We start from the raw sequence: 26,916 nt of genomic DNA, 5'->3' as shown, positions 1-26,916 counted from the left end.
ATTTGTACTGTAGAGTACCGGTTAAACAGGTTTTCTCGCACCGCGCAAGCGAAGAATTGGATTGAAGTTAAAAAAAAATGTCGGTCAATTTGAATTATATTTCTGACCACGAAGAGTCGGAATGGCTGGCATACATAGATCCAAGTTCATCAGATGAATCGAACGAAGAAAAACAGCTAGACGACCAGGAAATTTCTTCATTTATTGAAGAAAATAAAAACAGAAACACGACAACTCGCCATTTCCCTTCCGCTTCGCATACTTCTGTCACGCACTCCCCGGAAATAAATATCCGCGAAATTCGCCTGCACTGAAATAACAGTTTGGCGTGTCGGATAATAAATATCTTATTAGACGCTTTGTTGTGTAGTATCGCTGAGTATTTTTACTCGTTATTTGTATTTTGACTCGCCCTACGGGCTCGTCACAACTCGTAAAAATACGGCACAACTCGTAAAAATACTCAGCGGTACTACACAACAAAACGTCTAATAAGATATATTTATTAGCATAAATAGCGAATGGAGAAAAAAAAATCGCAGTTACACTAACTGTTCTTGTTAAGAAAGTCGCAAGTATAAACAACTGACTGTTCCATTGAAAATATTACACTTACTTCCACTGGGTAATAACTCAGTTGTTTTTGTTAAGAAGGTCACAAGTACACACAACAGAATTTTGCTTGTATCTTACTCATTTGACTCTACTAACTTGTCGCGCGCAACAATTGACATCTCCTCACGCACTCGCGCGTGAGGTATTTCGCATGAATGTGTTTTGGGATGGGTGCGAATCGAGCAGCGGTTTAAGTACAAAACTACTGGATACAACGGTGCGTCACTAGTGAGGATACAACGTAACATCAAGATGATTTTGATTCAAATAGCAGAAGAGAAAATGGTCCGATGTCCTCTTGTTGACGATAAAAATGGCTCGAAGTTCCTAATGGTTCGATCTCAAAGCATATTTTCTTTAGCAGCTTGCGTCGCACCTTTCTCCGCCAAACAGGAGAGGCGTAAGCTGAGCAGGAGGTTACTTCACTTTCCCTTCATCCTAATGCTTCGAGCTCCTTGCGATTCCTGATTGGCTAGAAGGAACCCAAAAAGCCCGCCACCATAACGTAAGCTTAACACTTTCCAGCAAATGATAACATAAATCAGCAAACCAATTAAATGCTAAGCGTTTAAAGCCTTGAGGTTAAAATGCTCGGCTTAAAGTTATTGGTTACAACAGCACTTGGGATTGACTCAAACATTTGCAGATTTATGACGATTTGTGTTTGTCCTTTCTAATATTTTTGACGATTTGTTATATCCCTTCACTGCCATTTCTCTACCAACGTGAAGAGGCGTCGAGCCAACCCGAAGCTCATAAACACATTCGAGTTGGCAACGTTTACCCGAATGTTTCCGACAGCAGCAAAAAAGGCGTGCCAATGAAAACTTTCTCAAACAACCAAAAATGAATGGATTAGACGCGCTATTAGCGTACATAAGAATATTGCTGAATATGAGCACATCTTGGAAATACTTGCTGTCCCAGCCGCGCCCAAAATCGTGCCAAATCCACGAGGCGTGTGTCGGCAGCATGCACACTAAGAATGCGCTCACCGCTATTATGAACACTTTAGTGATCCTCATTTTCTGTAGAGTGCGTTTCTTTGTGTATTGAACCTGTGATCTATGACTGTCGATTACATGTTCGAGCCTGTCGAGTTCTTTACGAATCTTACGCCCGGCGCGAACATATGAAGACGCGATAACTGTTAGCGGAACCAAATAGAAGATGGCGAAGTTCGTTAGAGTGAAAACCTTGACATACCAATCCTCAGGCCATTTCTCCATGCATTGCTTTCCTTCTAGCCGTAGAACCAAAGCATAAGGTATTATTACCAGAGAGGGTAGAAGCCATGACACCCCAATGACAAACTTCACTGTTCTGGGGAGCACTCTCGGACGCATCGGTGTCATGACAACCCTGTGTCGCTCCAAGCTCATGGACAACAACGTTATCACAGACACAGCCATTAAAACAGTTTGAAACGGGTAGATCATATAACAGAGTATTGAACCAAACGGAAAACCACCCGAAAGTCGCTCAGCTAGATCGAGAGGAATGCTTATGGCGCATGTGGCGAAATCCGTGATGGCTAGGTTTAAAATGAGGTATTCTCCAACTCTTCGCGTCTGTCGGCCGAGTAGTGTCACTACGATCATTGTGTTTCCCACCAAGCCAACCATAATGATAGCAAAATAAAGCACCAATTGCACAATCTCGATCGCTGAAAATCCAGCAGTTTCTCCATCATCTGTGCCGTTCCCCAAAGTTTTGTAGAACGAGGTCATTTTTAAGATAGCAGTGATATTCTCCGGCGATTGTATCTTAAGTCTGCTTCTCTCTGTTGACAAAACAGAGGGCGTTACACCGTCAAAATTAAATCAGATATTATCCACCTTACAAATCTACATATCTATTCAGAAAATGTTGATTCGCGGGAGATCGAAGAAAAAAAGATCCTTCGAAACTGAAGTCATCGAACCAAAAAGCAAGCGCCGACAAACGAGATAAAACAACCGTTCACAAAGCAAACTATCTAATAGATTTTCAGGAATCTCCCCAGGGTATTATCAAAGGGAAATGTGTCGGGATTCATGATAAGGTGTATTGAAAACTCAGCATCAGATAGTAGAAAAAATGCACAAGACCATATAATCTTGATCACTCAAACTATTACTTTTGATATAAATTAAGATAAGCCATTGCATCCCTCTTAAGAATACACGAACCATTCGTTCCTAAAAGAAATTTTCAGCTATTTTTTCATGACTATGAAATGAAATCTAGGAGGACTCATTGTCTGCAGTATGTATAAATATCAGGTTGTTAAAAGATAATACTATCAAACAACTCGACATCGGAAACAAATTACGTGATTTTTCTTTGGCAAAAATAGCCTACTGCTACAATCCTAGGCATAATTACTGAATCGTTTCTTCCCGGCGTTTCCACACGAAAACGTCGATAGGGTAGATACACGTTCGCTCTTCGCTCTCTCGAAGACTGTAGTAATGCTTTTTCCATCCTCACTCCAGACCTAATATTCTTATTTTTTGGAAACTAATCACAATTTTCTTTACAACCTAACTACATGGGCCGATTGTAAAATCCCGGTCAAATACCACCTGAATTTGTGTCCGTAGACAACAAACAAATTTTTAAAGCCTTGACGGTTTTATCTTTACCTTAGATAATTTACAGACTGAGTGAAAATGACAATGACTAAAGTATTTGTGCGCATAGATACCCACGCCTGACCGCTTCAATAACTAAGAAAAAGGCTGTTCTATTTGTATTCTACACAAGGATTAAAAGTAACCTTAATTGAATATATCTAGTCTTACATATATCTTTCGAACAGCTGTTGCGAAGTTTAACTTCTATTTATGCAGAGTTTCCTCCTCCTACTACTCCGTGCCCTAAGCTGTAAGGCCGAAGCTAAACTAAGCAGGAGTCAAGTAGAGGCATGAATGAGAACGATTGAGTTTTCAACAGAAAACTGCATTGCAGGAATTAATTTCAGGGCTTGTCTCTATTAATAGTAACCCGCCGATCAGACCTTCCTAAAGTAAGTGAAAAGGCAAAGCCCTTAACTTTTGACTATCTCACTGTCTTTCTTGGTAGTTCAGTAACTATGAGAGAGGCAAAAGAATTAAAATGTCTCGATCCTTGTCGTGTCAAGTGTTCTTATACAGGGCTGATTATTCGAGAAGAGTTCTGGCGGTCCCAGTGGGGCAGCCATGACGGCTTCATGGCGAAGACAAAGGGTAAAAGTCGTATTTGACTTACTTTCCTCGCGACAAAATAACTTAATAGGAGAGAGAGCCGCTTATATCTTATTACGTTCTTCAAGAGTTATCGATAAAAACTTGCACCATTTTAAACATAGGGGAAATGACCGGTTGCACAAAGCTTAGAGGTTGAATTGAACCAGTTATTAGAGTATTCTGGTTGACTGAGAGGCAAACGGAAAATTGCGTCCAATTGTTTCGACGCAACGCCATGATTAAGGATTCGTATCAAATTTTGTATGGTAGGAATACTTACGTCTCCAAAAAGGACTTCAAAGAAAGTGCGTGTTAATCTATAAGGCACTGCATGGGGAATCCCTACGTATATTGAAAGTACTTTAACTACAAATCACTCCCTGCATGGTAGAGAGACCAGACATGGCCAGTATAACCTATTCTGTCCCAAGTATCGAAATACTACTGAGGCAGGAAGGTCTTTCCAAGTTAGTAGTATTAAGTTATGGAATAGTCTTCCAAATGAGCTTAGGAAACAACGTAGCATCTCTTGTAGGAATTATTTGATGACTTATTTTATAAATTCTTATAGAGACATTGATTCTTTTGAAGCTGTATTATAATATAGTTTTATTGTATTTATAATCTTTGAATAGTAACATTGTTCGACTAGTTAGTTCTATTTTTAATCTCCATGGCTTAGAATGTATTACTTACTAACTTTAGTTTTGAGGGCCACTGGTTTATCAGCGCAAGCTGTTATGTGTATACCCTCTTTAAATAAAGTCGATTATTATTATTATTATTATTATTATTATTATTAATCGAGCTGGTTTTTTTAGCGGCCTGTTGGTGGTTAGAAGCTTTTTTCTTGCTGTTTGATTGGAAGTGACTTTTCAACAGAAAGCCTTAAGAATAGCACCTAACCTTATTAGATTCTTCAGTTCCATTTGCTAGGTTCACTGTTGATGTATTTAATGAGCTATAGCTGGCGGCAGCTGTGTGTCTTCGAAAAAAAAAATTCCCAACGTAGAAAAAAATTAATCCATCACAATTGTTTATTTATGTATTTGGCAGTCTTGGCGTCATCGTATGATGGTGTTTCGAGTGAACAATTATGGCACCTTGTTGAGAGCGCCAACGGATTATATTAAAAAGCTGAAGCTTGTAAATAATTTAAATCAAAGTGGAGCGAAACAAATCTTATTTTGCATTTTCATGAGTTAGTTAGGATGGCACTGGGTGGCATTTTAGGCGAATTTGCCGCGGAAATTATTCACCCTCACCATGCGCGGTGTGAATCATGGTTCAAGTTCTCGAACAAACTGAAGATGGAAAGAAATTAAAAGAGCTCTGCATTCATAACCTCTGGTTCAACTTCGCTATGAAAATGAACCCGAAATTTAAAGATTTGAGGCCAAGGGTAAAAAAATTAAGGTGGTATAATTAATTCCCAAGTGGAGAGGAACATCGAATATGTAATACCAACATCAAAGCGACCGGTGTATAAAGTTGTTCCTTTCTCCTCAGTTAAATTAACCAAAAACCTTGCGTTAAAAACAAAAGGGTTAAATTCTATGATTAGAAAAAATTCCGCTCAGCAAAGTAAATGTAAACTTACTCTTTCAAAAGTCTGAAAAAAAGCTAAGCAGTGTTTATTTCCTTGCTGGTCTTTACTTAATGTGATTTTTTTCTCCTAGTTTTTCATGAACAAAAAGGAAAACACTATGCATTTGATTCCTGATGCCTCACATTTCATGTCCGGTTGTCATTTTTTCTTGTCTTCATAGAAGACGTGTCTCGCTTTTAAATTGGCTTCATGTCAAAGTAATAGAATATATATCCTGATGTACCGGTTGTGCTTTTACCTCAAAAATAAAAAATTGAAAATTGAAAAACACAAAACAGTTTTTTTTTCAATAGAAAAGTGCGTTACTCTTTCTGGGGCTTCATGTACTTTCTGTGTAAATCAGAAAAGATAATAAACAAATAAATAAGTACTGAGCTACATTAATAAACGCTTGGAACCTTTCGAAGAGCTTGCACATCGCAGCCAAATGTTCTTGAAATTACAATTTTTAACTCGTGATGCAGGATCTTGCGTGGCTTTAAATAGACTGGTTAATTTGTCATCGATGGTTTTACTGTCAAACTTTCGCGGATGAAAAAATTGTAGAATATAGTTGCCCGAAGCAAAGCTGTATCTCATGAAAAAAAAAAGGTGATATAACTGGAGCGTTGTGAAATCTCTTTACTTCATTGAAAAGTAATGCTTAACTCTTACGCTTAGACTAAAAAAAACTACAGATAAACATATGATCCCCATTATAGACAGTTCATCTATAAGAGAAACCTCTTAAAACAGATCTATAGAGTTTGTCTAGAGGACTTAACTGTTAGAACCCGCACGAGCAGAAACGACCACATCAAATGGGCTATAACTGATCTTCGACACAATTTTCAACAGAATAGTACTTGTATGAACAAAAAAAAATTCACATCGCAATATAAATTTCAAAGGCCGAGAATTCCGAAAACAATCAGTATTTTTAAAACAGTCCATTCATATAAAAAGACTGATAAACCTTGCCTGCTTACGCGGCCCTAAGAACTTTTCCCAAACTTAAACATCTTGTCCATACCTACTGGTGTTGTAAAACCTTTGCTGGAAAGCCTTGAAGATTGGATCTATTGCAAAGAAAGGCGATATGGGAAAACTGCGACATAAAACATTACAAGCGAGAACACCGGTGCAGCTGCCTTTAATAAACATGTGGGTTTAAAACAATATATACCATTTTAACCGGTAATCGACGCCGACTAGTATGAACTTACGCTCGTCTGAATGGTTAGCATGGCAACCTTGTTAATTGTTGCAATTCAAGGAATTGTTTTAGACTTGCACCTATATAAATCAACCCACTCTGTTCAATCAACCTGCTCGAAAGTAATACGCGAATTTCAGGCGATTTTCAAGCGATTTTCAAGCGATTTTCGCACCAAACTCGAATAAACCGCTAAACAAGGTTCTTTCCACAATCAGAGTTTTATCTTTCAAGTTCAAGTAAAATTTGTGACCTAGACATCAATACATTTTGATAATCAGTTAGCCTTCCTTCAAGAATGTGGGGGACAAATGTGCGATAAAATTAATTATTCATTATTGAAATATTACAAATATATCTACTGAGTTTCATAGAGATTTCACTCTGATTATACGCATACATCGCTTAGGATTTATTATAAACGTCCTACCTCCTACCATACGTACAATCAACAAATGATTCATCAGTTTTCAAGGGATTGACGCATGCTGTAGTCCAGCGACAGTGAAAGCGCAGTAATTATTTATTTGTAATTGATTCATTTTCAAAAGGTGATCTCCATCCACCACATGTATCCGTTCAATCGTTTTTGCTTTATCTTTCCCCTAAAAAAGTAAACCTCTGTTGCTTTACAAAGATAACAAGGGTCAGCTTGGTCTCCCTTCAAATTGAGCCCAATGTTTAAGTTTCATTTTGTTTGTGTAACTTTAATTTTTCGGGGCCAACGGATTATTTCGACACCCTTTATTTCATAATGAATAATTTATTTTAAAAAAATTTCTTCAGAACCGCCTGCTGGGCCATAACGCAGCACTGCTCCTTAATGACAATGTGGAATGATAAATTACTCTTATACCGAGTGATTCGCAAAGTGAAAACAGGGAATCAAACAAAACAAAACAGACTGGCATAAGGCACTGAGACTTTCAACAAAATGTGGTGAAAATTTTCTTTAGTCTTCATCAGCCATGTCGATTGGTTAAGATGTTTAATTGGTGTTTCTCGTATCAGAAAACATTTTTCTTTTCCAACTTACAGTTTTATCTACCATGAATCATTTTACTTCAGAAATCAACTTATCATGTCATTCAATTTACAGTCCGGTTTGGTTTCCTTCAAAAAATATTAAAAATAACCAGTCGTCGTGAGCTGTTTAAAGAAATTCATAGCTTAGACTACTTGGACCAGTTACTGTTCTCACAGCTCTTTTCTTTTTTTTTTTTTTTTTTTTTTTTTTTTTTCATCTATTAGATCAAGGGTATATTTTTCAACTGATATAGTTATCATAGTGCACAGCGTGAGTTATAGTAACTTTTCCTTTTATATTTCCTAACAGCATCAGAAGCACTAACATAAGAGAAAAAAGCTAGTACGAAATCTATATTTCTGTCGTGGGAGTTCACGCTTTTTTTGCGCTGGTGCTCATTTGTCAGCGAAAGAAACTTGGTTTTGTCAAAGGCTTTTTCGCGCAAGAACGCTACTCCACCTATTAATGAAAAATTGTATGCTCATCTGAGTCTCTTATGTTATAGCATACAGCTAAATTAATTTCCTTTTTTATTTTTTTTAAAGAACCAACTTGGCGAAGCATTTCCGACGATATCAGGTCATATGTACTCAGCTGCGTGCCCATGAGTGGAAAAGGATTTTTGACCTAATCCTTCAAATCTTAAAAAAGGCCAAACAGTAAAGAAAATAACTTCAAAACTGAAGCAAAACCCAATACAATAAGTTAGTCTGACGATAAAGGTCCGGCTCAAGGAAAATAACGTATTTTTACGGCACAGCAAACAGTCTCTTAACGAAAAGTGAGGTCGCTTACCTAGAAAACGCTGTTCACCCTTATTCTCCTTCTTGCCTTAATCCCCACAAGGTGTTTGGGGACGTTCTTTGTTGGGCTCTGTTAGATACGCGAATGTTTTTTTTTTTTTTGTTATTTTTAAGCGCTTCCGTTACCTTCGCTGTCTCTCTGAGTGCCGAACAAACAAAAACATGATCCATTCAGAACCAAACACAAAACTCTCTTTACATCCTATGGAGCACCTTTAAATACACTGTGGTACATTAAGTTGACAAACATTATCCACTTTTGCTGTTCGGTTTACAAAATTGCGTGGGAAGTAAAATTTGATGTGTTGCTCAAATTTACTAATTGATTTACGAAGTTTGAAGCAGGGAGAAAAATTCAAAATCAATACGGCTGTGATCACTGATTAACTAGTTCTTAGAAGCCGAGGCAAATGAAATACGGTAAAAACACGTGGGATAAAGTCGCTCAAGATCACCTTAGGGAAGCTTAGTTTCATAATCGAAGCTAGATAGACGGATACTGATGTCTCGTAATAGAGTATATTTATATTCAAACTTATCAAAGTGTGAATTCACTTTTACATCAATGAATTAGTAAATGACTTCATTAAAATCCTTTCTATCGACAGGTGGTTGACACGATGATTCAGTAGTTTTTGAGAAAGAGAAAAAACCAAAATAGACCAAGACACGTCGAGAAATTTACTCTCGGGAAATGTAGATTTTCAATTCTTCCTTAAAAGTTTTTAAACTAAATTGGTACAAGAGTTTATGTAATGAAAAAAAGTTAATTAAAGGAGCCAATCTTTTTCAGTTTGTGGGGTTGTTTACTATACAACTGAGGTTATTAAGTTTCAATATAATGGGAGCCGTAGGTTTCAATAAATTGGTAAAGTTTTCGCCATATTTGGGCATTTTTTGTTTTATTTTGCATGAGATATTTCCGTTGACGCAAGTTTACTTCACCTAGTTTCACGTCATTCTGTAACGTCAATACTCTATAATACGAACATTGAAAATTAAGTTTTCAACAGTGTTACGCGCTCGCTAACGGAAGCACTGAAAGGTTGTGTTCCCGTTATAACGGAACAACAGATACATTTATATACCACTTTCTTTGACGTACGTTAGTTACCCTTGATGTTTGCGGGAAATTCTAAAAAAAAAAAATTAGTGAAAAAACTGATAGTGAAGTGTTTAAGACAAATGGCCACTATCATGTATTTACTGACTGAGTGCGAGGGCCGCACGGGAAAAACATGTGGCTCGAAGTCGGTCCGTGCGTCCTTAACGAGAGCCAAATATTTTCCCGTCCAGCCCGACCTAACTCAATCAATAAGCATTTTATCATATGAGCTCTGACTAAGTTTAGAACAATTCCAAAAAGTTTGTAATAACAAAAGATGAGGTAAGATGACGCGAATCCTGTGTTCTGAATGGCTACCCGAGCGGGCAAGATGGGCCCATCTTGCCCGCTTGGGATTGTCTGCATTGATCCGGTGCATTAAGAAAATTGAATCAGAACTACGTTCGTAATTCTTGGACAATTTCGGCGATGGAAACGCAAAAAGGGGAAGAAGATAGTCAAAACAAAGAAAACAGGAACGACTCTCGCAAGTTCAATGTGCTACAAACATAGTTGGCTTTCTTTCCCTGCTCTCGAAGTAAACAAGTCATTCTCAATTCTTAAAAAAGCGAAATCTTTTTCCAATATAATAAATCCTTTATTAACCAAGCTTGTTCAGTCAAGATGGTTGGATATTAGCCTCATTCTTTTTTCGCATTTTTATGGACCTCGACTTCGTCTCGATCCATAAAAATGCAAAAAAAGAACTCGGTCAATATCCAGCCATCTTGACCGAACAAGCTTGGTTAATAACGCATATTTATCCGTTTGCGAGTTCAATTAGTTTAAAATCCACAGTGTAGAAGTGGAAACGCCCAAGTAGTACTAAAGTACAATTCTTCTCCAAGCTCTTATTTTCTGGTTTCTTAGCGCCCTTAAATTGAAATTCTGCGCTTTCAAAAACTTTTCCTACGCTTAAAGTCAACGAGACTTTTTATTTTTCTTATCGATGAATGAATGAATGAATGAATGAATGAAACTTTATTGAATCTCGGGTTGATGGGATTGATTAGACTCCTAGCAAGGAAAGTATGCTAATAAGCCGAGAAAACAAACCTTAGAAACTTATTTACAGAGCAAATCCTAAAATAACATGACATAGCTATTTTTGCAATAAAAAGCCTTATTACTAAATAGATAATGTTCAATTACTAAATTAAATCTGATTACTAAATAGATAAAATTTAATTACTGACTAGATAATTACTAGAAAGATAATATAGAGAATTAACTAAAACCTTAGCTGTCGGACTGCTTTTTTAACGGTTGACAAAGTGCTTATGGATCTCAAAGAATCAGAAATATTGTTCCAAGTAATAGCCACCAAGTACTTTACTGAGTTCTTGCCAAAACGAGTCGTATTAGGTTTCAGTACTTGCAGCTTGTAAACCCCTCTCGGGTTTTTGATGTTGTCTCTTAACCTAAATAGGTCTCTCAGATATTCAGGTGGATTATTGTTGACTTAAATACAATAACAACAAACATATGAAACATATGTGTGAACTGCGGTTATGAGACGTATATGAGAACGATCCTTCGCAGTAAAGCACTATTTGAGCAATAGTGAAAATCAGACCTGAAAAAAATTTCAGGCCTGTACGGGACTCGAACCACTGACCTCTGCGATACTAGTGCAGCGCTCTACCAATTGAGCTAACAAGCCAACTGGGAGCAGGCCATCAAATTAATTCGATATAAACCCGTAGATGATAAATCAAACAACAACAAACATATGAAACATATGTGTGAACTGCGGTTATGAGACGTATATGAGAACGATCCTTCGCAGTAAAGCACTATTTGAGCAATAGTGAAAATCAGACCTGAAAAAAATTTCAGGCCTGTACGGGACTCGAACCACTGACCTCTGCGATACTAGTGCAGCGCTCTACCAATTGAGCTAACAAGCCAACTGGGAGCAGGCCATCAAATTAATTCGATATAAACCCGTAGATGATAAATCAAACAACAACAAACATATGAAACATATGTGTGAACTGCGGTTATGAGACGTATATGAGAACGATCCTTCGCAGTAAAGCACTATTTGAGCAATAGTGAAAATCAGACCTGAAAAAAAAATTTCAGGCCTGTACGGGACTCGAACCACTGACCTCTGCGATACTAGTGCAGCGCTCTACCAATTGAGCTAACAAGCCAACTGGGAGCAGGCCATCAAATTAATTCGATATAAACCCGTAGATGATAAATCAAACAACAACAAACATATGAAACATATGTGTGAACTGCGGTTATGAGACGTATATGAGAACGATCCTTCGCAGTAAAGCACTATTTGAGCAATAGTGAAAATCAGACCTGAAAAAAAAATTTCAGGCCTGTACGGGACTCGAACCACTGACCTCTGCGATACTAGTGCAGCGCTCTACCAATTGAGCTAACAAGCCAACTGGGAGCAGGCCATCAAATTAATTCGATATAAACCCGTAGATGATAAATCAAACAACAACAAACATATGAAACATATGTGTGAACTGCGGTTATGAGACGTATATGAGAACGATCCTTCGCAGTAAAGCACTAGTATCGCAGAGGTCAGTGGTTCGAGTCCCATACAGGCCTGAAATTTTTTTCAGGTCTGATTTTCACTATTGCTCAAATAGTGCTTTACTGCGAAGGATCGTTCTCATATACGTCTCATAACCGCAGTTCACACATATGTTTCATATGTTTGTTGTTGTTTGATTTATCATCTACGGGTTTATATCGAATTAATTTGATGGCCTGCTCCCAGTTGGCTTGTTAGCTCAATTGGTAGAGCGCTGCACTAGTATCGCAGAGGTCAGTGGTTCGAGTCCCGTACAGGCCTGAAATTTTTTTCAGGTCTGATTTTCACTATTGCTCAAATAGTGCTTTACTGCGAAGGATCGTTCTCATATACGTTAAATACAATAGTTAACAAGTTCTGGATACGTCGATCTGCAAGACTGTAACCAATACGATCACAGAGAGTGCTAGTTTGTAAAGACTCATTACTGTACAAGTAACGAAGTGCTCGTTTATGCAACCTATCCAGTTTTTTACTATCAGACTTTAAACAGTGATGCCATATGGAGGAACAATAATTAAAATGAGACATTAAAAAAGAATTATAAAGGCAGAGTTTGGTCCGGAACAATAAGATATTCTTTAGTCTACAAAGAACATCAAGTTGCTTTCCAACTTTCTTGCTAATTTTGGTGATGTGTTTTCCAAAATTCAGGGAATTGTCCAATGTTAACCCAAATAGATCTATTGTATCAAACAGTGGTAATGCAACACCATAGGCAAATAGTGATAACTTGACGTCTGGTTTTCGTGAGAGAACCATCGCCTTGCATTTTTCAGGGTTCAAGATCATCTTGTTATTACGAAACCTCTCACACACCACCACAAGTTCCTTATTGACAACATGTTCGACAACGGCTGGATCAGTATCAGCAAAATACAGCTGATTATCATCCGCATAGTTGGACAACTTCGCCTCTTTGATAAAATAAAATAAGTCATTTATGAAGATATTAAACAATAAGGGGCCCAAAACAGAGCCTAGGGTAATGCCACCATTCACATCCGATATATCACTTGTAACGTCCTCTACTCGAACCCGTTGCTTGCGATTGTTAAATAGTTCTTCAGTAAGTTTAAACTATGGGTAGAAACGCCATAAGCAGAAAGCTTCGCAAGTAACAAGTCAAGTGGTATCAAATCAAAAGCTTGGCTTCCAGGTTTCAATCTATTGAGGAAGGATAGAGATTGCCCTGGCAGTGGTTTAGCAGTTTATATCGCTGAACATCTGAGCTTTAATCGACTGGACTATATAAACTCGGAAATAATGGGCACAATGGACCTGGAAATGATTTGCTATGAACTGTTTCAACCGAAATCAAAGAAGCTCTGGGTTGTTTCTATCTACAGACCACCGAACTCCAGTATTTCATCTTTTAACTCCACCTTAGAGGAAACTCTAAACAACTTTAAACTTATGGGTACAGAAATTATATTCATGGGGCACTTTAATGTTGATTTCGCCAAAACAACACCAGAGACTAAAAATCTTCAGCGGATAACCAAGTCTTTCAACCTAAAACAGTTAATCAAGAGTTTTACAAGAATAACTCAACATTCAAAGACCTTAATCGATTTGCTTTTCACCTCAAGACCAGAGCTTTATTCTACTGGAGTTTTATCAGTTGGTTTTTCTGACCACAGTGCTATATTTGGGGTGAGAAAGCTTCACACGATGAAACGACCTCCACCAAAAGTTATCGAAACCAGAAATTAGAAACACTATAATCCGGCATTGTTCCGTGAAGAGTTACGACACATTCCATGGGAAATTATCAAACTTCAAGAGACAATAGATGAATGCTGGCGCGCCTTCAAAGATCTATTCTTAGAAGCTGCAGACAAACACGTTCCTATTGTTACGCGTCGAGTACGTAGATATTCGGTGCCGTGGCTAACTAGCGACCTAAAACGACTTATGCATGAGCGCGACTATCACCACAAGATGGCTCTTAGTACAAACAAAAAACTACATTGGAGCAATTATAAACGATTGCGTAACACAATCAACACTAGACTGAGTAAAGAGAAAAGCAGTTATTATTCTAATCAACTGGCAGAAGAAAAAGATTCTAAAGAAATGTGGCGAATCTTGCATAAAATCGTTCGAAAGAAGATCAAAACAGTGCCCCAAGTGGTGACGGACTAATGGCCTCATGCTTAAATGGTTTTTTTACATCTATTGCAGGTACTCTTTCTAGCCATTTTGATTGTTCTACCTTACCGAAAGTGTTAACACCTAAAGTTAATCATGACTTCGTCCTAGAAGAGGTGTCCTCTAGCTTTGTTCGTAAAGAACTGCTCCAAATGAAGTTAACGAAAGCCACAGGTCTTGATGGAATGTCTAAATGAAGACCTAGAAAACGTCTTCAACTGGCTACAAGCGAACAAACTCACGTTGAACATGACTAAACCGAATTCATGCTAATAGGGTCGAGGCAGAGACTGAATACTCTCACAGCTTCACCAACAATTAGAATGAACAATACTCAAGTGAGCCAGGTTACAGCTACAAAATCGCTTGGTGTAATAATAGACGATAAACTCGATTGGTATAGTTACATCGAAAAACTAACGAAAAAGATCGCCTCTGGTATCGAGGCCCTGAAGCGAATTAGGCACCTGATCCCAGCATCAACCTTACATCTCATCTACCAAGCTTCAGTAAAACCTCACTTTGATTACTGTGACATTGTTTGGGGTAGCTGTGGGAAAACGCTACGAGACAAACTGCAGAAATTGCAGAATAGAGCAGCCCGTGTGTTGACATTCTCCAACTATGACGCTGATGCAACTGAGCTACTCGAGTTTTTAGGGTGGAAAAATCTTGCACGCCAGCAGGAAATCCATAAAGCCACCATGATGTTTAGATGTCTGCACGGGCTAGCTCCAAGGTATCTATATTCAAAGTTTACGTGGCGTGACTCTGCTTATGACCTCAGGGACTCTGAAAATAAGCTTAATGTTCTACTACCGCGCACTACTTATTACAGAAAAAGCTTTAGCTATAATGGCGCCACATTATGGAACAGTCTACCACGCGATATGAGGAACACAGAGTCTTTGAGGTTATTTAAACGTAAGATCAATGACATTCTTTAAGTCTAACGCACGGCATTCACGGAAAACAGCTTTAGTGTTTAGTGAACTTTAGTATGTAGTTTTAATTTTAAATATCTTAGCGTATGTGATATGTATTTTTATAGGCTGATGAATTGATCGTGTTTAAATAAAGATTAAATAGAATGGAATCTCTGCTCGATTATTGAAAGATGTAGCCCCTGAGATATCTGAATCGATTACTTACATCATTAATCTGACAATTTCTACGGGTACAATTCCATCTGAATGGAAAACAGCGAAGGTCACTCCAATATACAAATCTGGAGATAGGCGCGATCCAAACAACTATCGCCAAATTTCAGTCCTTCCCTTGATCTCCAAAGTAATGGAACGAGCAATTCAATCACAGCTTGTAGCATTTCTCACTAAACACAACCTCCTATCGATTAATCAGTCAGGATTTCGGAAGAAGCATTCTACCGAAACTGCCACTGTGTACTTTGTAGATCATATTTTAGAACAAATGGACAAACAGATGATGACTGGGTCTATTTTTATAGATCTTAAAAAAGCGTTCGACCTTGTTGAGCACCAGTGCTTCCTCCATAAACTAGAGCATTACAGCATTAGGGAGAAAAGCCTGAAATGGTTTGAAAACTATCTGACTACCCGATTTCAGAGGGTCAAACACAATCAAGACATATCATCCAATTTAGCAATTGGCCATGGGGTTCCTCAAGGATCCATATTGGGCCCAATACTGTTTGTGATCTACATTAATGATCTTCCACAATGTCTAATGAAATCGTCCATAGGCATGTATGCTGACGACACAGTCATTTATTTCTCTGACACTAGTCCAGGTCTTATTAAGCAGACTCTTCAAAATGATCTGAACTGCGTTGAGCAGTGGTTACAAGAGAAAAAGCTTGTACTTAATCAGAATAAGACAAAGAGGGTGCTATTTGGAACTAGACAAAAATTAGAACTCTCCTCAGACATTGTACTACAATCTCATGGGCAAGATATTGAAAGAATAACAAGTTTTTGTTACTAAGGGGTTACACTGGATGTGCACCTCTCATGGATTGGGCACGTTGAAATAATTTGTAACAAAGTAAGCAAACGTCTAGGACTCCTGTCCCGCATACGACCCTATCTTACTCAAAAAGCTGCTAAATGTGTATACAATTGTCTTATACAACCAATTTTTAACTACACTGACACGGTATGGGGTGGACTGTCAAAAGGCTGCGGTAAAAACCTTCAGCGTCTACAGAACAGAGCAGCGCGCATAGTACAAGGGAGGTCCACGACCGAAGAAGCATTTCAGATGTTAGGGTGGATAAACCTAGAAACACAGAGAACTATGCACAAGTGTATTTTAGTTTATAAATGTTTAAATAATCTAGCTCCCCCCTATTTTTGTGATTATTTCATAAGAAATAATCGTATTCACAGTTATAACACCAGAAACAGTAACGATCTTCATTTACCCGCCCCTAAATTAAGTCTAGGAAAAAACACTTTTAGGTATTAAGGTTTGATCCTTTTTAATAAATTATCTAGAACATTGAAAGGAGCTACATCACTCTCCAAGTTTAAAAACCTTCTTAAACAATATTTTACTGGATGAGATATTGTATATTTTATTAGCTCTTTATTCTACATAATTGTTGTATTTTTATCTTGTAGTAGTTTTTAGCCGGTGGTAGTTTTTCAATTATTATGTAGTAATCATTAATTACGCAGGGCTCCTATTGATACCAGCCTAGTGCTGAAAGGGCCACCCTGCTTAAATAAAGATGACTTTGACTTTGACTTTACTTAAGTCCACTAAAACAGACCCAGCCACAAAATTATTTTCAACAGCTCCTTTCCAGTCCTCGATAAGATTTAACAGCACGGACTCGCAACTGTAACCTTTTCTATATGCTGACAAGAACTTAGACAAATGCAGGTCGAAGTAGTGAACAAGCTGCTTCTGCACACATCTTTCAAAACCCTTGTCCAACAATACTAGGATGGATACAAGTCTGTATTTGGATTTATCAAACTCATCATCTCTCTTGAAGATAGAACAAATCTCTGCCAGTTTCCAATCGGTAGGAACACAAGCATAATCAATACCAGCGTTCACCAGATGTGCAACAGGGACAGCCAAAACTGAAACTCCATCCCGTAAGACACGAGCAGGAATTTGATCATGATCAGTAGCTTTATTGGGATCTAAGGACTTAAGAATTAACTCCGTTTCCGCCACTGAGACGTGATCAAACTCAAACTGAGCAGCTACACATTCCTTTCTTGTAGCGACAATGCTTGGGTGAACACTAAAGTCTACGGAAACATTAGAATCACTATTATGCTCATCACCCACATTTTGAATAAGAGAAAAATAGTTGTTGAAGATCTCAGCCACTTCTTGTCAGTCACTAGTACGCCATTCTCCATAAGGTGAAAGGACCCTTCATTCTTATTTCGTTTACAATGCATGAAGGGCTTAATTGTATGCCAGAATTGTTTTGGATCACCTTTGGCACTGTCTGCTCATGACCGGAGATAGTTAGAAATTTCCCTACGTCTTAGAGATGAAGTAAAATTACGCTGTAGTCTGTATTTCTCCCAATCCCCAGGATCCTTGGTCTTCAAAACTAATTTTCTTAGCTTGTTACAGTGACGAATGGAGCCAAGAAGTTCAGGTGTCATGAATGGCACATGTTAACGCTTAGATATAGATCTTTTCACTGGAGCATGAACGTCCAGGGAGTCGTATAACAATTTTCCCCAAGCCCAACACATCCTCATGGTCATCAAAAATATCTGCAACGTGGAAGGGAACTGTGGCAATGTCAGCTGAGATCAGTCCTGGGTCATAATCCTTGAATTGGCGCTTTGAAACTACTCCAGGACTGAATCTTGGACATTGTAACCGTAAAATAGCGTAAATAAGGCTATGCCGCCGCCGCCCGTGACAGAACGGAAAATGCGTGCACTGTAAGTACCTCTGGTTCTCCCATACAAAGCCTTAGAAAAGTTTTCTGAGGCTTTGTATGGGACAACCAAAGGTACTTACAGTGCACGCATTTTCCGTCCTGTCATGTCACTCGGGCTAACACCAAAAACTCCTGAAGTAAGAACAGAGCGCGGCTTGTTCTTAAGAATTACATCAATGAGTGAGCTGGATTCCACCACTACCCCAGTTGGTGCTTTAATCAAGTTGGTTAGACCATAAACATCCATCAAATCTATAAGAGGTTTGCCCTCTTTAGCTCCCTTGTTAGGCCGGGAGAGGTCGCAGTTTAGGTCTCCTATTAACATAATACTTTCGTAACGTTGAGTTGCCCGAAGAAGAATGTTGTTAATTTCATGTTCCCATGTAGTTTTCAACAAGCCAGGTGGTCTGTACATTCCGATAACAAGTACCTTTTTTGTTCTACTGGACGTTTGCACACACAGCGAAATCGATTCAACTTCATGACTCTCCTAACGTAAATGAACACACCACCCCCAAAACAGTTACGATCATTACGATACAGGCGAAATCCTTTGATGTAAAAGCGCGAATCAGGAAATGAGTGGGGCGACCTTGCATTCACTGATTACCATGATGTCGAAGAGACTTTTGAGAATAAGGGACTTCAATTCATAGAACTTAAAACCATCTACACTGTTGATGTTAACATGCCCAATCTTTAAGTTCTTAATAGAAAATTTCAGCAGAGTCGTAGTTAATTCCTCGTCCTCTGCAGCTTTAGACGATTTATCAGATGGGAAAGTCAAGGTGTTAGAATCGTCACTTAAACTTTCCTTGAAAAATGGTAATGACGCGACGGCACATCGATTAAAGGTCCACGACACAGGCATGGATGCAGGAAAAACTCGAGAGTCAGCCATAGAACTTGAACAATCAGTTTAACATGCATCATATCATGACACATCCAACAGATAAAACGTCTATGATTTTTAGCTACTGCTTTCTCACAAACGAGACATGTTAGGGGTATCGAATGGTCCAATTCAATTTAAATGTGCTAGCAAAATTTGGCCTTTGCTCGAACTGCTCCCAAAAACCACATGGGTGCTCGCTTGCTCAATTCAGTATAAAATTTCAAGGTGCAAAAATTTGGAATTCAATAAGTGAAGAAATTAAATCTCTCCACAGGCTATCTTTTAAGAAAACCTTAAAGAGAGAAATCATACAATTATATTGATACGAAGTTACTTCTTTTTACTTTCAATAAGTAATCTATGTTGCATTGTAAGTAGCTTTATCTATTGCTTGTCACTATTCTCATGTTGTAAATATAATTTTTTTCTTTTTTTCTTTCTCTTTGTTTTGTTCTTGCCCCTGTGTAATGTTAGCTTGTATTTTTGTCTTAAATATTTAATATATATTATATATAAATTTTATATCTCTATCCTTAGGTTGCTTTTATTCTATTAATACACATGACCGTAACCTTTCCTAATTTGCATTGCATAGATAGCTGCCTAATCTTGCTAGCCCTTATGGTTATTATGGGCAGCTAATACCTTACTCTTAAGTTTCAAAATCTATGTATTACTTTTTTCTTCTTGTTGGTATAAATAAATGTTGTTGTTGCTCGTACTCACAAAATTCTTGCAACTGCTCGCATGCTCGCATTCTCGTTAACAGACGCTCGATTGCTCGAAATTGAGCCTGCTTTGTATTAATTTTTTATACATATATAAACGATAACTCAGTTATGCTGTGTTTAAAACAAAAAGGTTGAAACATCCCTACTTCTGGTTTCAGTCTTTCTTCAACAGTTCAGGCCTGTAATAAATAATAATTAATAATAATTATCATTTCTATTGCGCAAATTAACATATGGATATGATCAAATGCGCATCACAACACTTTTCGGGGGACTTTGGCCAGACTGCATCAGCAGTTTACAATCAATGAAAGGAAACTTATGATGATGCCCCCTCCCCCCCAACTCCAGTAACCAGGTCAGACCACATCACAGTAGTCCCGTGAGTGGGTTCTTTAACGTCCCCTGCCTAACCAAATTGGCTAATTAATAGATGAAGGAGACGTAAAAGTAACTGTTTTGGAGGCGCGGTAAGTATTATCGGGAAAATCATTTTTCATCGTCGCAGGCTTTCTGCTTGAGAGGGGTGCAGTTCCGCAGTTCAAACATTAAAATTCTGATATAGTTAAGCGGAAGTTCGATATGACGGAAGGTGACATAATTCCCTGCGGAGACAACATTACTTGCGAACCTTTGTGGATCTGAATTTCCATCTATTTGAGTAAATTATCAGGGTTTGTCGATATGATGGATTTTCCAGTGGGCAATGGGAAATAAAATGGACAATAGCAATAATAGCTATTATAATCTGATACCAAACGGTGGCATTTTGAAACCCGATTAAACAAAACAACATTAATAACAACCCTCGATCGTTTGGGCTTCACCGGCCTAGGGAAATTCTTCGATGAAATGTTGCTTTAACTGTTTTGATCAGAAACTAAAGGCCTAGCCAAACGAGAAGACATATATCTAAACTATGTCTTCATGTCTCGCGGAAACACGAAAGAATTCTTCTCGCAAGGCACCCGCGAAGGTAGAAAGTAATCTAAAGAAATACTACTATTGCCAGTACTATTTGACCTTCGGAGCTACTACTAGAGCTTGTCAGATATGTACGGCTGTAACTGGTTAGATTCTAGAGGCCTCCAAATAAATAAAGCTTCATTGCGTTGAATCTTTTTCAGTCAATCAGCGGGAAACCAGTTTGCCCGGATCATCGAAACCCAAGCCCGAAATGCTTGTTGGACCGAATTTCACGTTATTTACATTTTATAAGAACCATACAACCAAAAAAAAAAACCTCCCATTTTAGCGTCGACTTAGAAAGAGATGAAGATCGCGGGCTTTGGATTTATTACATCTTCTTGAGAGCTCTTGAAGTTCTTGAGCGTCCACCTTGACTGACCCACGTGAAGCTACGCGACGTAATTTGGCATCAAGCAAGGCACAGTTGGCTGTAAGATGCTGGGACTGGTTGAACCGCCCTAGCTTTGCACCTATAGTTCTGTTTTGTAGGTTTCAGCCGGCTAGCGGAAAATTTATAAAGTATTCGAAGTGCTCGCTGCTCGCCATCTGTATTTTCTAAAGTGCTCGCTGCTCGCAAGAAAAATTTGACAACTTCTCGTGCTCGCAAAAATAAAGACACTGCTCGCAAAGACCATTCGATACCCCTCATGTTCGAGCAGATGACCTCCCTTGGTTTCGTTTACTCACAGGTTCTGGATTTACATTAACATCACCGCAAATGATAAACAGCTCCGGCTGAAAAATCGCATTCGAATTGGAGTAATACACAAAAGACCTAGAAAAGCCCTTGCGACGAAACAGGGGACAGCTATTAATGCCACGTCGACGACACGATAATAGGGACCGTACGCAGTCAGGACGGCAACGCCACTGAAGACGTCGATTAAAAAATTAATTTCTACTTTTAGTTAGAATTTCGAAAATGACTGCATGTATTTACCGTCTCATAGGGCGCCATACCTCAACCTCAACATAATTCATGAAAGTAGCGTTGAGGGCCAAATGGAAATTAAAATAATTTGCCGTCGCGGTTTCGCTTCGCAGACGACGCAAATTTTGGTGATTTCACGTTGTTGTTTTGCAAAGGGTAGCTAAGAAATGAACAAAGTTTTAAAACGCAGGTGCTGGGCTATTGTTCTTCCAATTAGATTTTTTGTTTTTTCACGTTCCCGTTGCCGTCGCCGTCGTGGTTTGCGTAAGGTCCCTAATATACCAAGATAGCGGCCGGCCAAGTTACAAATGCTTGTGGAAAAGTTGGCACCTGTCCGGTCAGTCAGCGTTCCCAACGTTTCTGATGGTACAAAATCATTGTTTGGTATGATAACAAGACATCTCCAATACAATATTGCAAACATTACACAGATAATATTGTAAAACTTTACAACATTCCGGGAACTAGTTGAGAAACGTCTAACCGCCATGATGACCGTGAACCCAGAAACATGAACTTTTTCATTGTTCTGGGTTGAGATAGATTTTACAAAATCTAGAAATTCGAATAAATTCGATGAAATGCGAATTGTGACTTTACGGAACCAAAATTGCGATTTCGTCTGATGCTTCCGACAGTCGTTTTACCAGCGGACATCTAAAGCAAGAGATATACATTGCAAAGTGGTGGTCATAATCACAGCTCAGGAGCATAACCGCGAAGACACCCTCATTAAGGATGCAGTGAAATCAGTCATGCATCTCCAACAACATGATAGTTCACAGGCAGCCCAAGCTCACTGCTAGAAAAGCGGACGTAACTTTTACCGTGTTGCGCAACGTTTTATATTTATAGAGGTTTGTATGGGATGTAATCGGTTTGCCTTAAAAGAGAGAAAAAAAATGTCTTGTTTGGAAATAAAATGGGCTTACCTTATTGCCTTGTTGTTTTCTTTGTTGATTCCTAGCGTCCCAGGCCATTTTGAAGCGTTTTCGGCGAGTTAGCGCTATGTTGGTGTTCAACTGCTAAAAGACTAAATCGCCGAGATTCTACCGCGATTGCGTACATGTATCTGAAGTGTCAGTCATCTTTTCCAAGCGCTTTTCTTCTGTAAAAAAATTGCACATCATCGATTCTCAGACTTGATCGTCAAAAGCATTTAATAATGAAGCTTAACTTGAAAAAAAAAAAAAATTAACTTTAATAGCTAACACAATTACTTGTAACCCGGTAGTTTACATTGTGGGCTATAAACAAATAATTGAAATTGAACATAACATTGTTAAGAATCCCAACTGGCCGGAGGCAAACCAGTTGGCTATTTACAAGCATGGCCGAGGATTTGAACTCGGAGCCACCGTGAAACAAGATAGTGGTCAGGGCGGCACTCGAACCCGGGAGCGACGGATTGCGAGTCCGACACGCTGACCACTCGGCCACGCTGCCTCCGACAAAAGTTTCTGATTTCGTAAAACTTGATTTCCGGGTAACGAGATGCTTTTCCGATTTGGTAGCTATTGTTGTTACCCATAATCCTCTTTAAGAAAAATATCAACACCGCCACATAGTCGATCGATCGATCGACCGCCTGCGTTTCTTACTCTCTTTACACTTTCGGCCATATTTGAAGTACTAATTATTTCATCTGGAGGTGAAGTATAGAAGAGAGGAGTCCAAGGAAAGTTAACCAGTTAAATAGTGCGAAAATGAACTTTATCCATCTGAGGTTTGAGGCAGAGTCGATTGAGATAGCTGGTGAGAACCAATAAGGTAAGACTGAAACCACAGACGTAGATCCTTCTAGAAGAAGTTAATCCGTCAAACAAATTGTAAATTTTAAAAACATTTCAAACTAGAATTGCATCATTGAATAAAATCTTGCAATCTGATCGGTTAACGAAGCGAGGTATTTAGCGTGGAATTGCCGGTTGAAACGAGGCTAAGTGATATTTTTTCGCATCTACGTGCGATATCGGTTTTCGCGTGCAATTTAATGCTGAATTCCCTCGTTAAGTAATGAATTTTCCCACAGTATTGTTTGGATAACTTCGTTTAATAGTACTGGCTATTACATTCGTCTGATATGCACGAAGTTGTTATAACATAACACCCCGGCGATCAAAGCCACGCGATTTACAGCGGAACGATTCAACGATCCTTGGCTGGCAGTCATTTTGAGTATGTGATCGCATTTGTGCTTTTAATTCTCACGGAAATCTGAGAAACAATCTGCAAACAGGTTGAGTTACATACATCGTTCTTGCTAGAGGTCTTGATCTTGGCAAAGTTTCAAACTTTTAAAATGCATTCGTGGCTTAGCATTACATTTCCCTACCACAAGATGGTAGTAGTGTGAAAATAAATTTAATTTTACTTAACTATCATTTAAACGAATAAAACTGCATAATTATCGTTTAGAAGTTTGAAGTTGTATTCTCAAGTCCAAAATAATGGTAATTTTCCTCCTGTAATTGATGTATGTGGTCCGTAGTCGGTAGCGCAAATATTAAGTTGAAAGATTAAAATTCTGAGTCCGAACTTTATCGCAACTTTGTATTTTTTGAAAAGCCACCCATTTGACGAGACAATTTCCTCTTAAGTGAGCTTAGCGAAAAAAAGGAAACCGTTTTGTTCCTTGTCATCTGCTCGGAGATAGAGAGTGCTCTGCTCACGAGTTCCGCGTGAAGTCAGTATCGTGCGAAAAACAATGCTCGTGCATACGATATATATACATATGTATTAAGGCTATACTCTGCCTTTATTCAAAGACAGTGTGTAACGCCAGTCTTCACAATTTTTTTTGTATAGATTCACAATGCAGTACTCTGAGGAGCAACTTAACTACTTTCGATTATGTCACGTTGGGTTCAACTTGGTTCCAGAAGGACTAAGGCGCATTTTCAAACAAGAGTGGAACTTCCGGTTTAAAACTCCTTTGGGGGGAGAATGGCAAGACACGCCACAAAACGGACGACAATTTTTCAGCAAGGAAGGAAAACGAAGTCGGTCAAAAAACGCGCGATATTTAGCAACGGTACAGAGTGGCAATACAACAGAATGGGACTGCAGTTGTTTATTCTTTGCCATCCTTTACTCGGATAGCATTGGTAGCACCCTCGCTGTAGCGATCAAAAGCGATGTCGATGATCTCCGCCAAGTTCGAAATGATATTGCACATATTTGTGAGGGTAAGCTGACTGATGCCGAGTTCCAGAATCACATAGGAAGGGTACTGCGCTCATTTACGTCATTGGGTCTTCAGGTCAATGATATTGAGGCTGTGAGAAAGCAGACAAGTTTCCCAACAGCCGAGTTACAGAATCTGGCGAGTCTCGTTGATACCTTAAAGAAAGAATCAAAGAGAAAAGAAGTAGACCTGCAAGAAACGCGGAATACGCTACGAAAGAAAGAGGAGGAAGTGGAAGTTCTCACACAGGAAATTGAATTCAAGATAGAGCCATTTTGTATTCTCTCTTCTGAGCCATCTCACGAAGTCATCAGACGTACAAATGACATCAAGAGACTCATGGAAAAGTTGAAAGACCTTCAAGATGCCACCCACGATCAGCAAACTGTTAGCACTGTGTATATCTCTGGAACTCCTGGATGTGGGAAAACTCAACTTGCCCGTCAACTCGGCCAAGAGTTCTTTGCAACATCGCGTGACAGTCACGGTCTCACATTTGTAGCAACAATAAATGCAGAAAGTATTGAGACTATTGCTACATCTTACATCACCCTCGGTAAACATCTAGGAATCACTGAATATTCCCTGACGAAGCTTGAAACTTCAAGAAGAGAAAGACCACCGGAGACTATTCAGTATCTCAAGCTCTTAATCATGAAGAGGGTTAGGAAGTTTTCAAAGTGGCTAATAATAGCTGACAACGTAGACCAATTAAATGCTGTTCGCAGATTTCTTCCTCAAACTTCCAGCAAGGAATGGGGTCACGGTCAGGTGCTGTTCACCACTCAAAATGGAAGTTCGATTCCCTGTAATGCTAAGCATACATATCACGAGTCGTTCAGCCAAGGAATGGAGGAAGACGAAGCAGTTAACCTTTTGAAAAGTGTGTCGCAAATTGCTGATGAAGAGAAAGCAAAACAAGTTGTCAAAGTCCTTGAGTATCAACCCCTAGCACTAGCTGCTGCTGCGTATTATGTCCAAACTGTTGCAGCGACTGGATCTCCTCACTACAGTTGGGCAGACTACTTGGCCGTTTTGATGCAAGGTCAGCGAGAAGCAACCGAGGAACTTCTGGCGAAAGAGAGCCCAGCTTACCCGCACAAAATGACAACTGCCATAAGGTTGGCTCTGAAAAAGGCGATCGAAAATGATACGGTTCTTCGGCAGACTTTCATTTTCCTCTCACTTGGTGCCTCAGAATCTATTCCAATGGAATCTGCTGTAGAATTCGTCCACTATTACTGTGAAGAGTTACCAGAGGAGTTAGTCGAGTCAAAGATTTCTAGATCTTCCCTCTTTCTTTTCGCGAACGACGGTGAAGGTACCAAATTTATGCGGTTACATAGCACTGTACATAACATACTTAAAGAACGGTCGATTTTAAATCTGGAATCGACAGAAAGCTATGAAAACACCGCCACAGCTATAGGGATTTTTCACAATCTAATTCGATCAGAAAAGACGAGACTACGCGAAGAGGGGTACACCTACGCCCTTTTGAATAAAGTAAAAAATCACTGTAAGGCTCTACTTCACTACCTGAAATCCCAGCTCACTTCGTTGGAAGGTGCTTTTGAAGATGAATTGGTGTGCTTTATTGATCCCTGGGACATTATTCATTGGATGTGGTCTACTGCTAAAATTTGTAATACACTTCGTGATTTTTCGTCTGCAGATTGGATTTCGGAAATTGCCTGCAACTTGCTTGATAAATGGAACTGTCAAGATACCGGGCTACCAAACGTCATTTTGAAAGTGGGTGTACTTTCAGTACGTGGAACTGTTCACATGAACATTGGAAAATATCAGCAAGCTAAAGAACTGTTCGAACAGGCGTTGAGCATTCAGCAAACATTCGTCGAAGAATTCAACATGGCTGCAGGCGTCAGTCGTATGGAGTTGGGTGACGCTCCCAATAAACAATCCAAAGTTTGCAACTGGCTCTTGATGTCCATCGAATACGTCCCTTTGGCAGACCTGTATAACGATTTAGGAATGGTTTACTGTTTCACT

At 38.9% G+C, this 26,916-nt stretch overlaps 2 protein-coding genes and 1 long non-coding RNA gene across 3 annotated transcripts in view; 1 reads left to right on the top strand and 2 right to left on the bottom strand.

The window, feature by feature from the left end:
* Window positions 1-183: 183 nt before the first annotated feature.
* LOC111331408 (neuropeptide Y receptor type 2-like) lies at window positions 184-6,795 on the bottom strand. Its single transcript, XM_088745684.1, has 2 exons — window positions 6,446-6,795; window positions 184-2,398 (listed from the first exon to the last, which is right to left on the bottom strand). The coding sequence occupies exon 2, from the start codon at window positions 2,343-2,345 to the stop codon at window positions 1,248-1,250; it is 1,098 nt and encodes a 365-aa protein (XP_088601810.1). The 5' UTR covers window positions 2,346-2,398; window positions 6,446-6,795; the 3' UTR covers window positions 184-1,247.
* A 3,734-nt stretch (window positions 6,796-10,529) lies between these two features.
* On the bottom strand, window positions 10,530-13,277 carry LOC148741742 (uncharacterized). The gene is made up of 2 exons (XR_015995545.1): window positions 12,466-13,277; window positions 10,530-11,024 (listed from the first exon to the last, which is right to left on the bottom strand). It is a non-coding gene; the product is annotated as an uncharacterized LOC148741742 (long non-coding RNA).
* Window positions 13,278-23,266: 9,989 nt separating this feature from the next.
* Window positions 23,267-26,916, top strand: part of LOC111331406 (uncharacterized) — a 5,883-nt gene continuing 2,233 nt past the window's right edge. Inside the window, exons 1-2 of the mRNA XM_088745671.1 lie at window positions 23,267-23,486; window positions 24,525-26,916. The exon at window positions 24,525-26,916 is cut by the window's right edge and continues 2,233 nt beyond it. Of these exons, the coding sequence (XP_088601797.1) occupies window positions 24,532-26,916 (2,385 nt within the window). The 5' untranslated portion in view covers window positions 23,267-23,486; window positions 24,525-24,531. The remainder of the gene's footprint in view (window positions 23,487-24,524) is intronic.

Source organism: Stylophora pistillata, chromosome 1, assembly GCF_964205215.1.
Source record: "Stylophora pistillata chromosome 1, jaStyPist1.2, whole genome shotgun sequence".
In the NCBI taxonomy this organism is placed as follows: Eukaryota; Metazoa; Cnidaria; class Anthozoa; order Scleractinia; family Pocilloporidae; genus Stylophora; species Stylophora pistillata.
The sequence above is the reverse complement of the archived record's forward strand: the minus strand, read 5'-3'. Positions and strand labels throughout refer to the sequence as shown.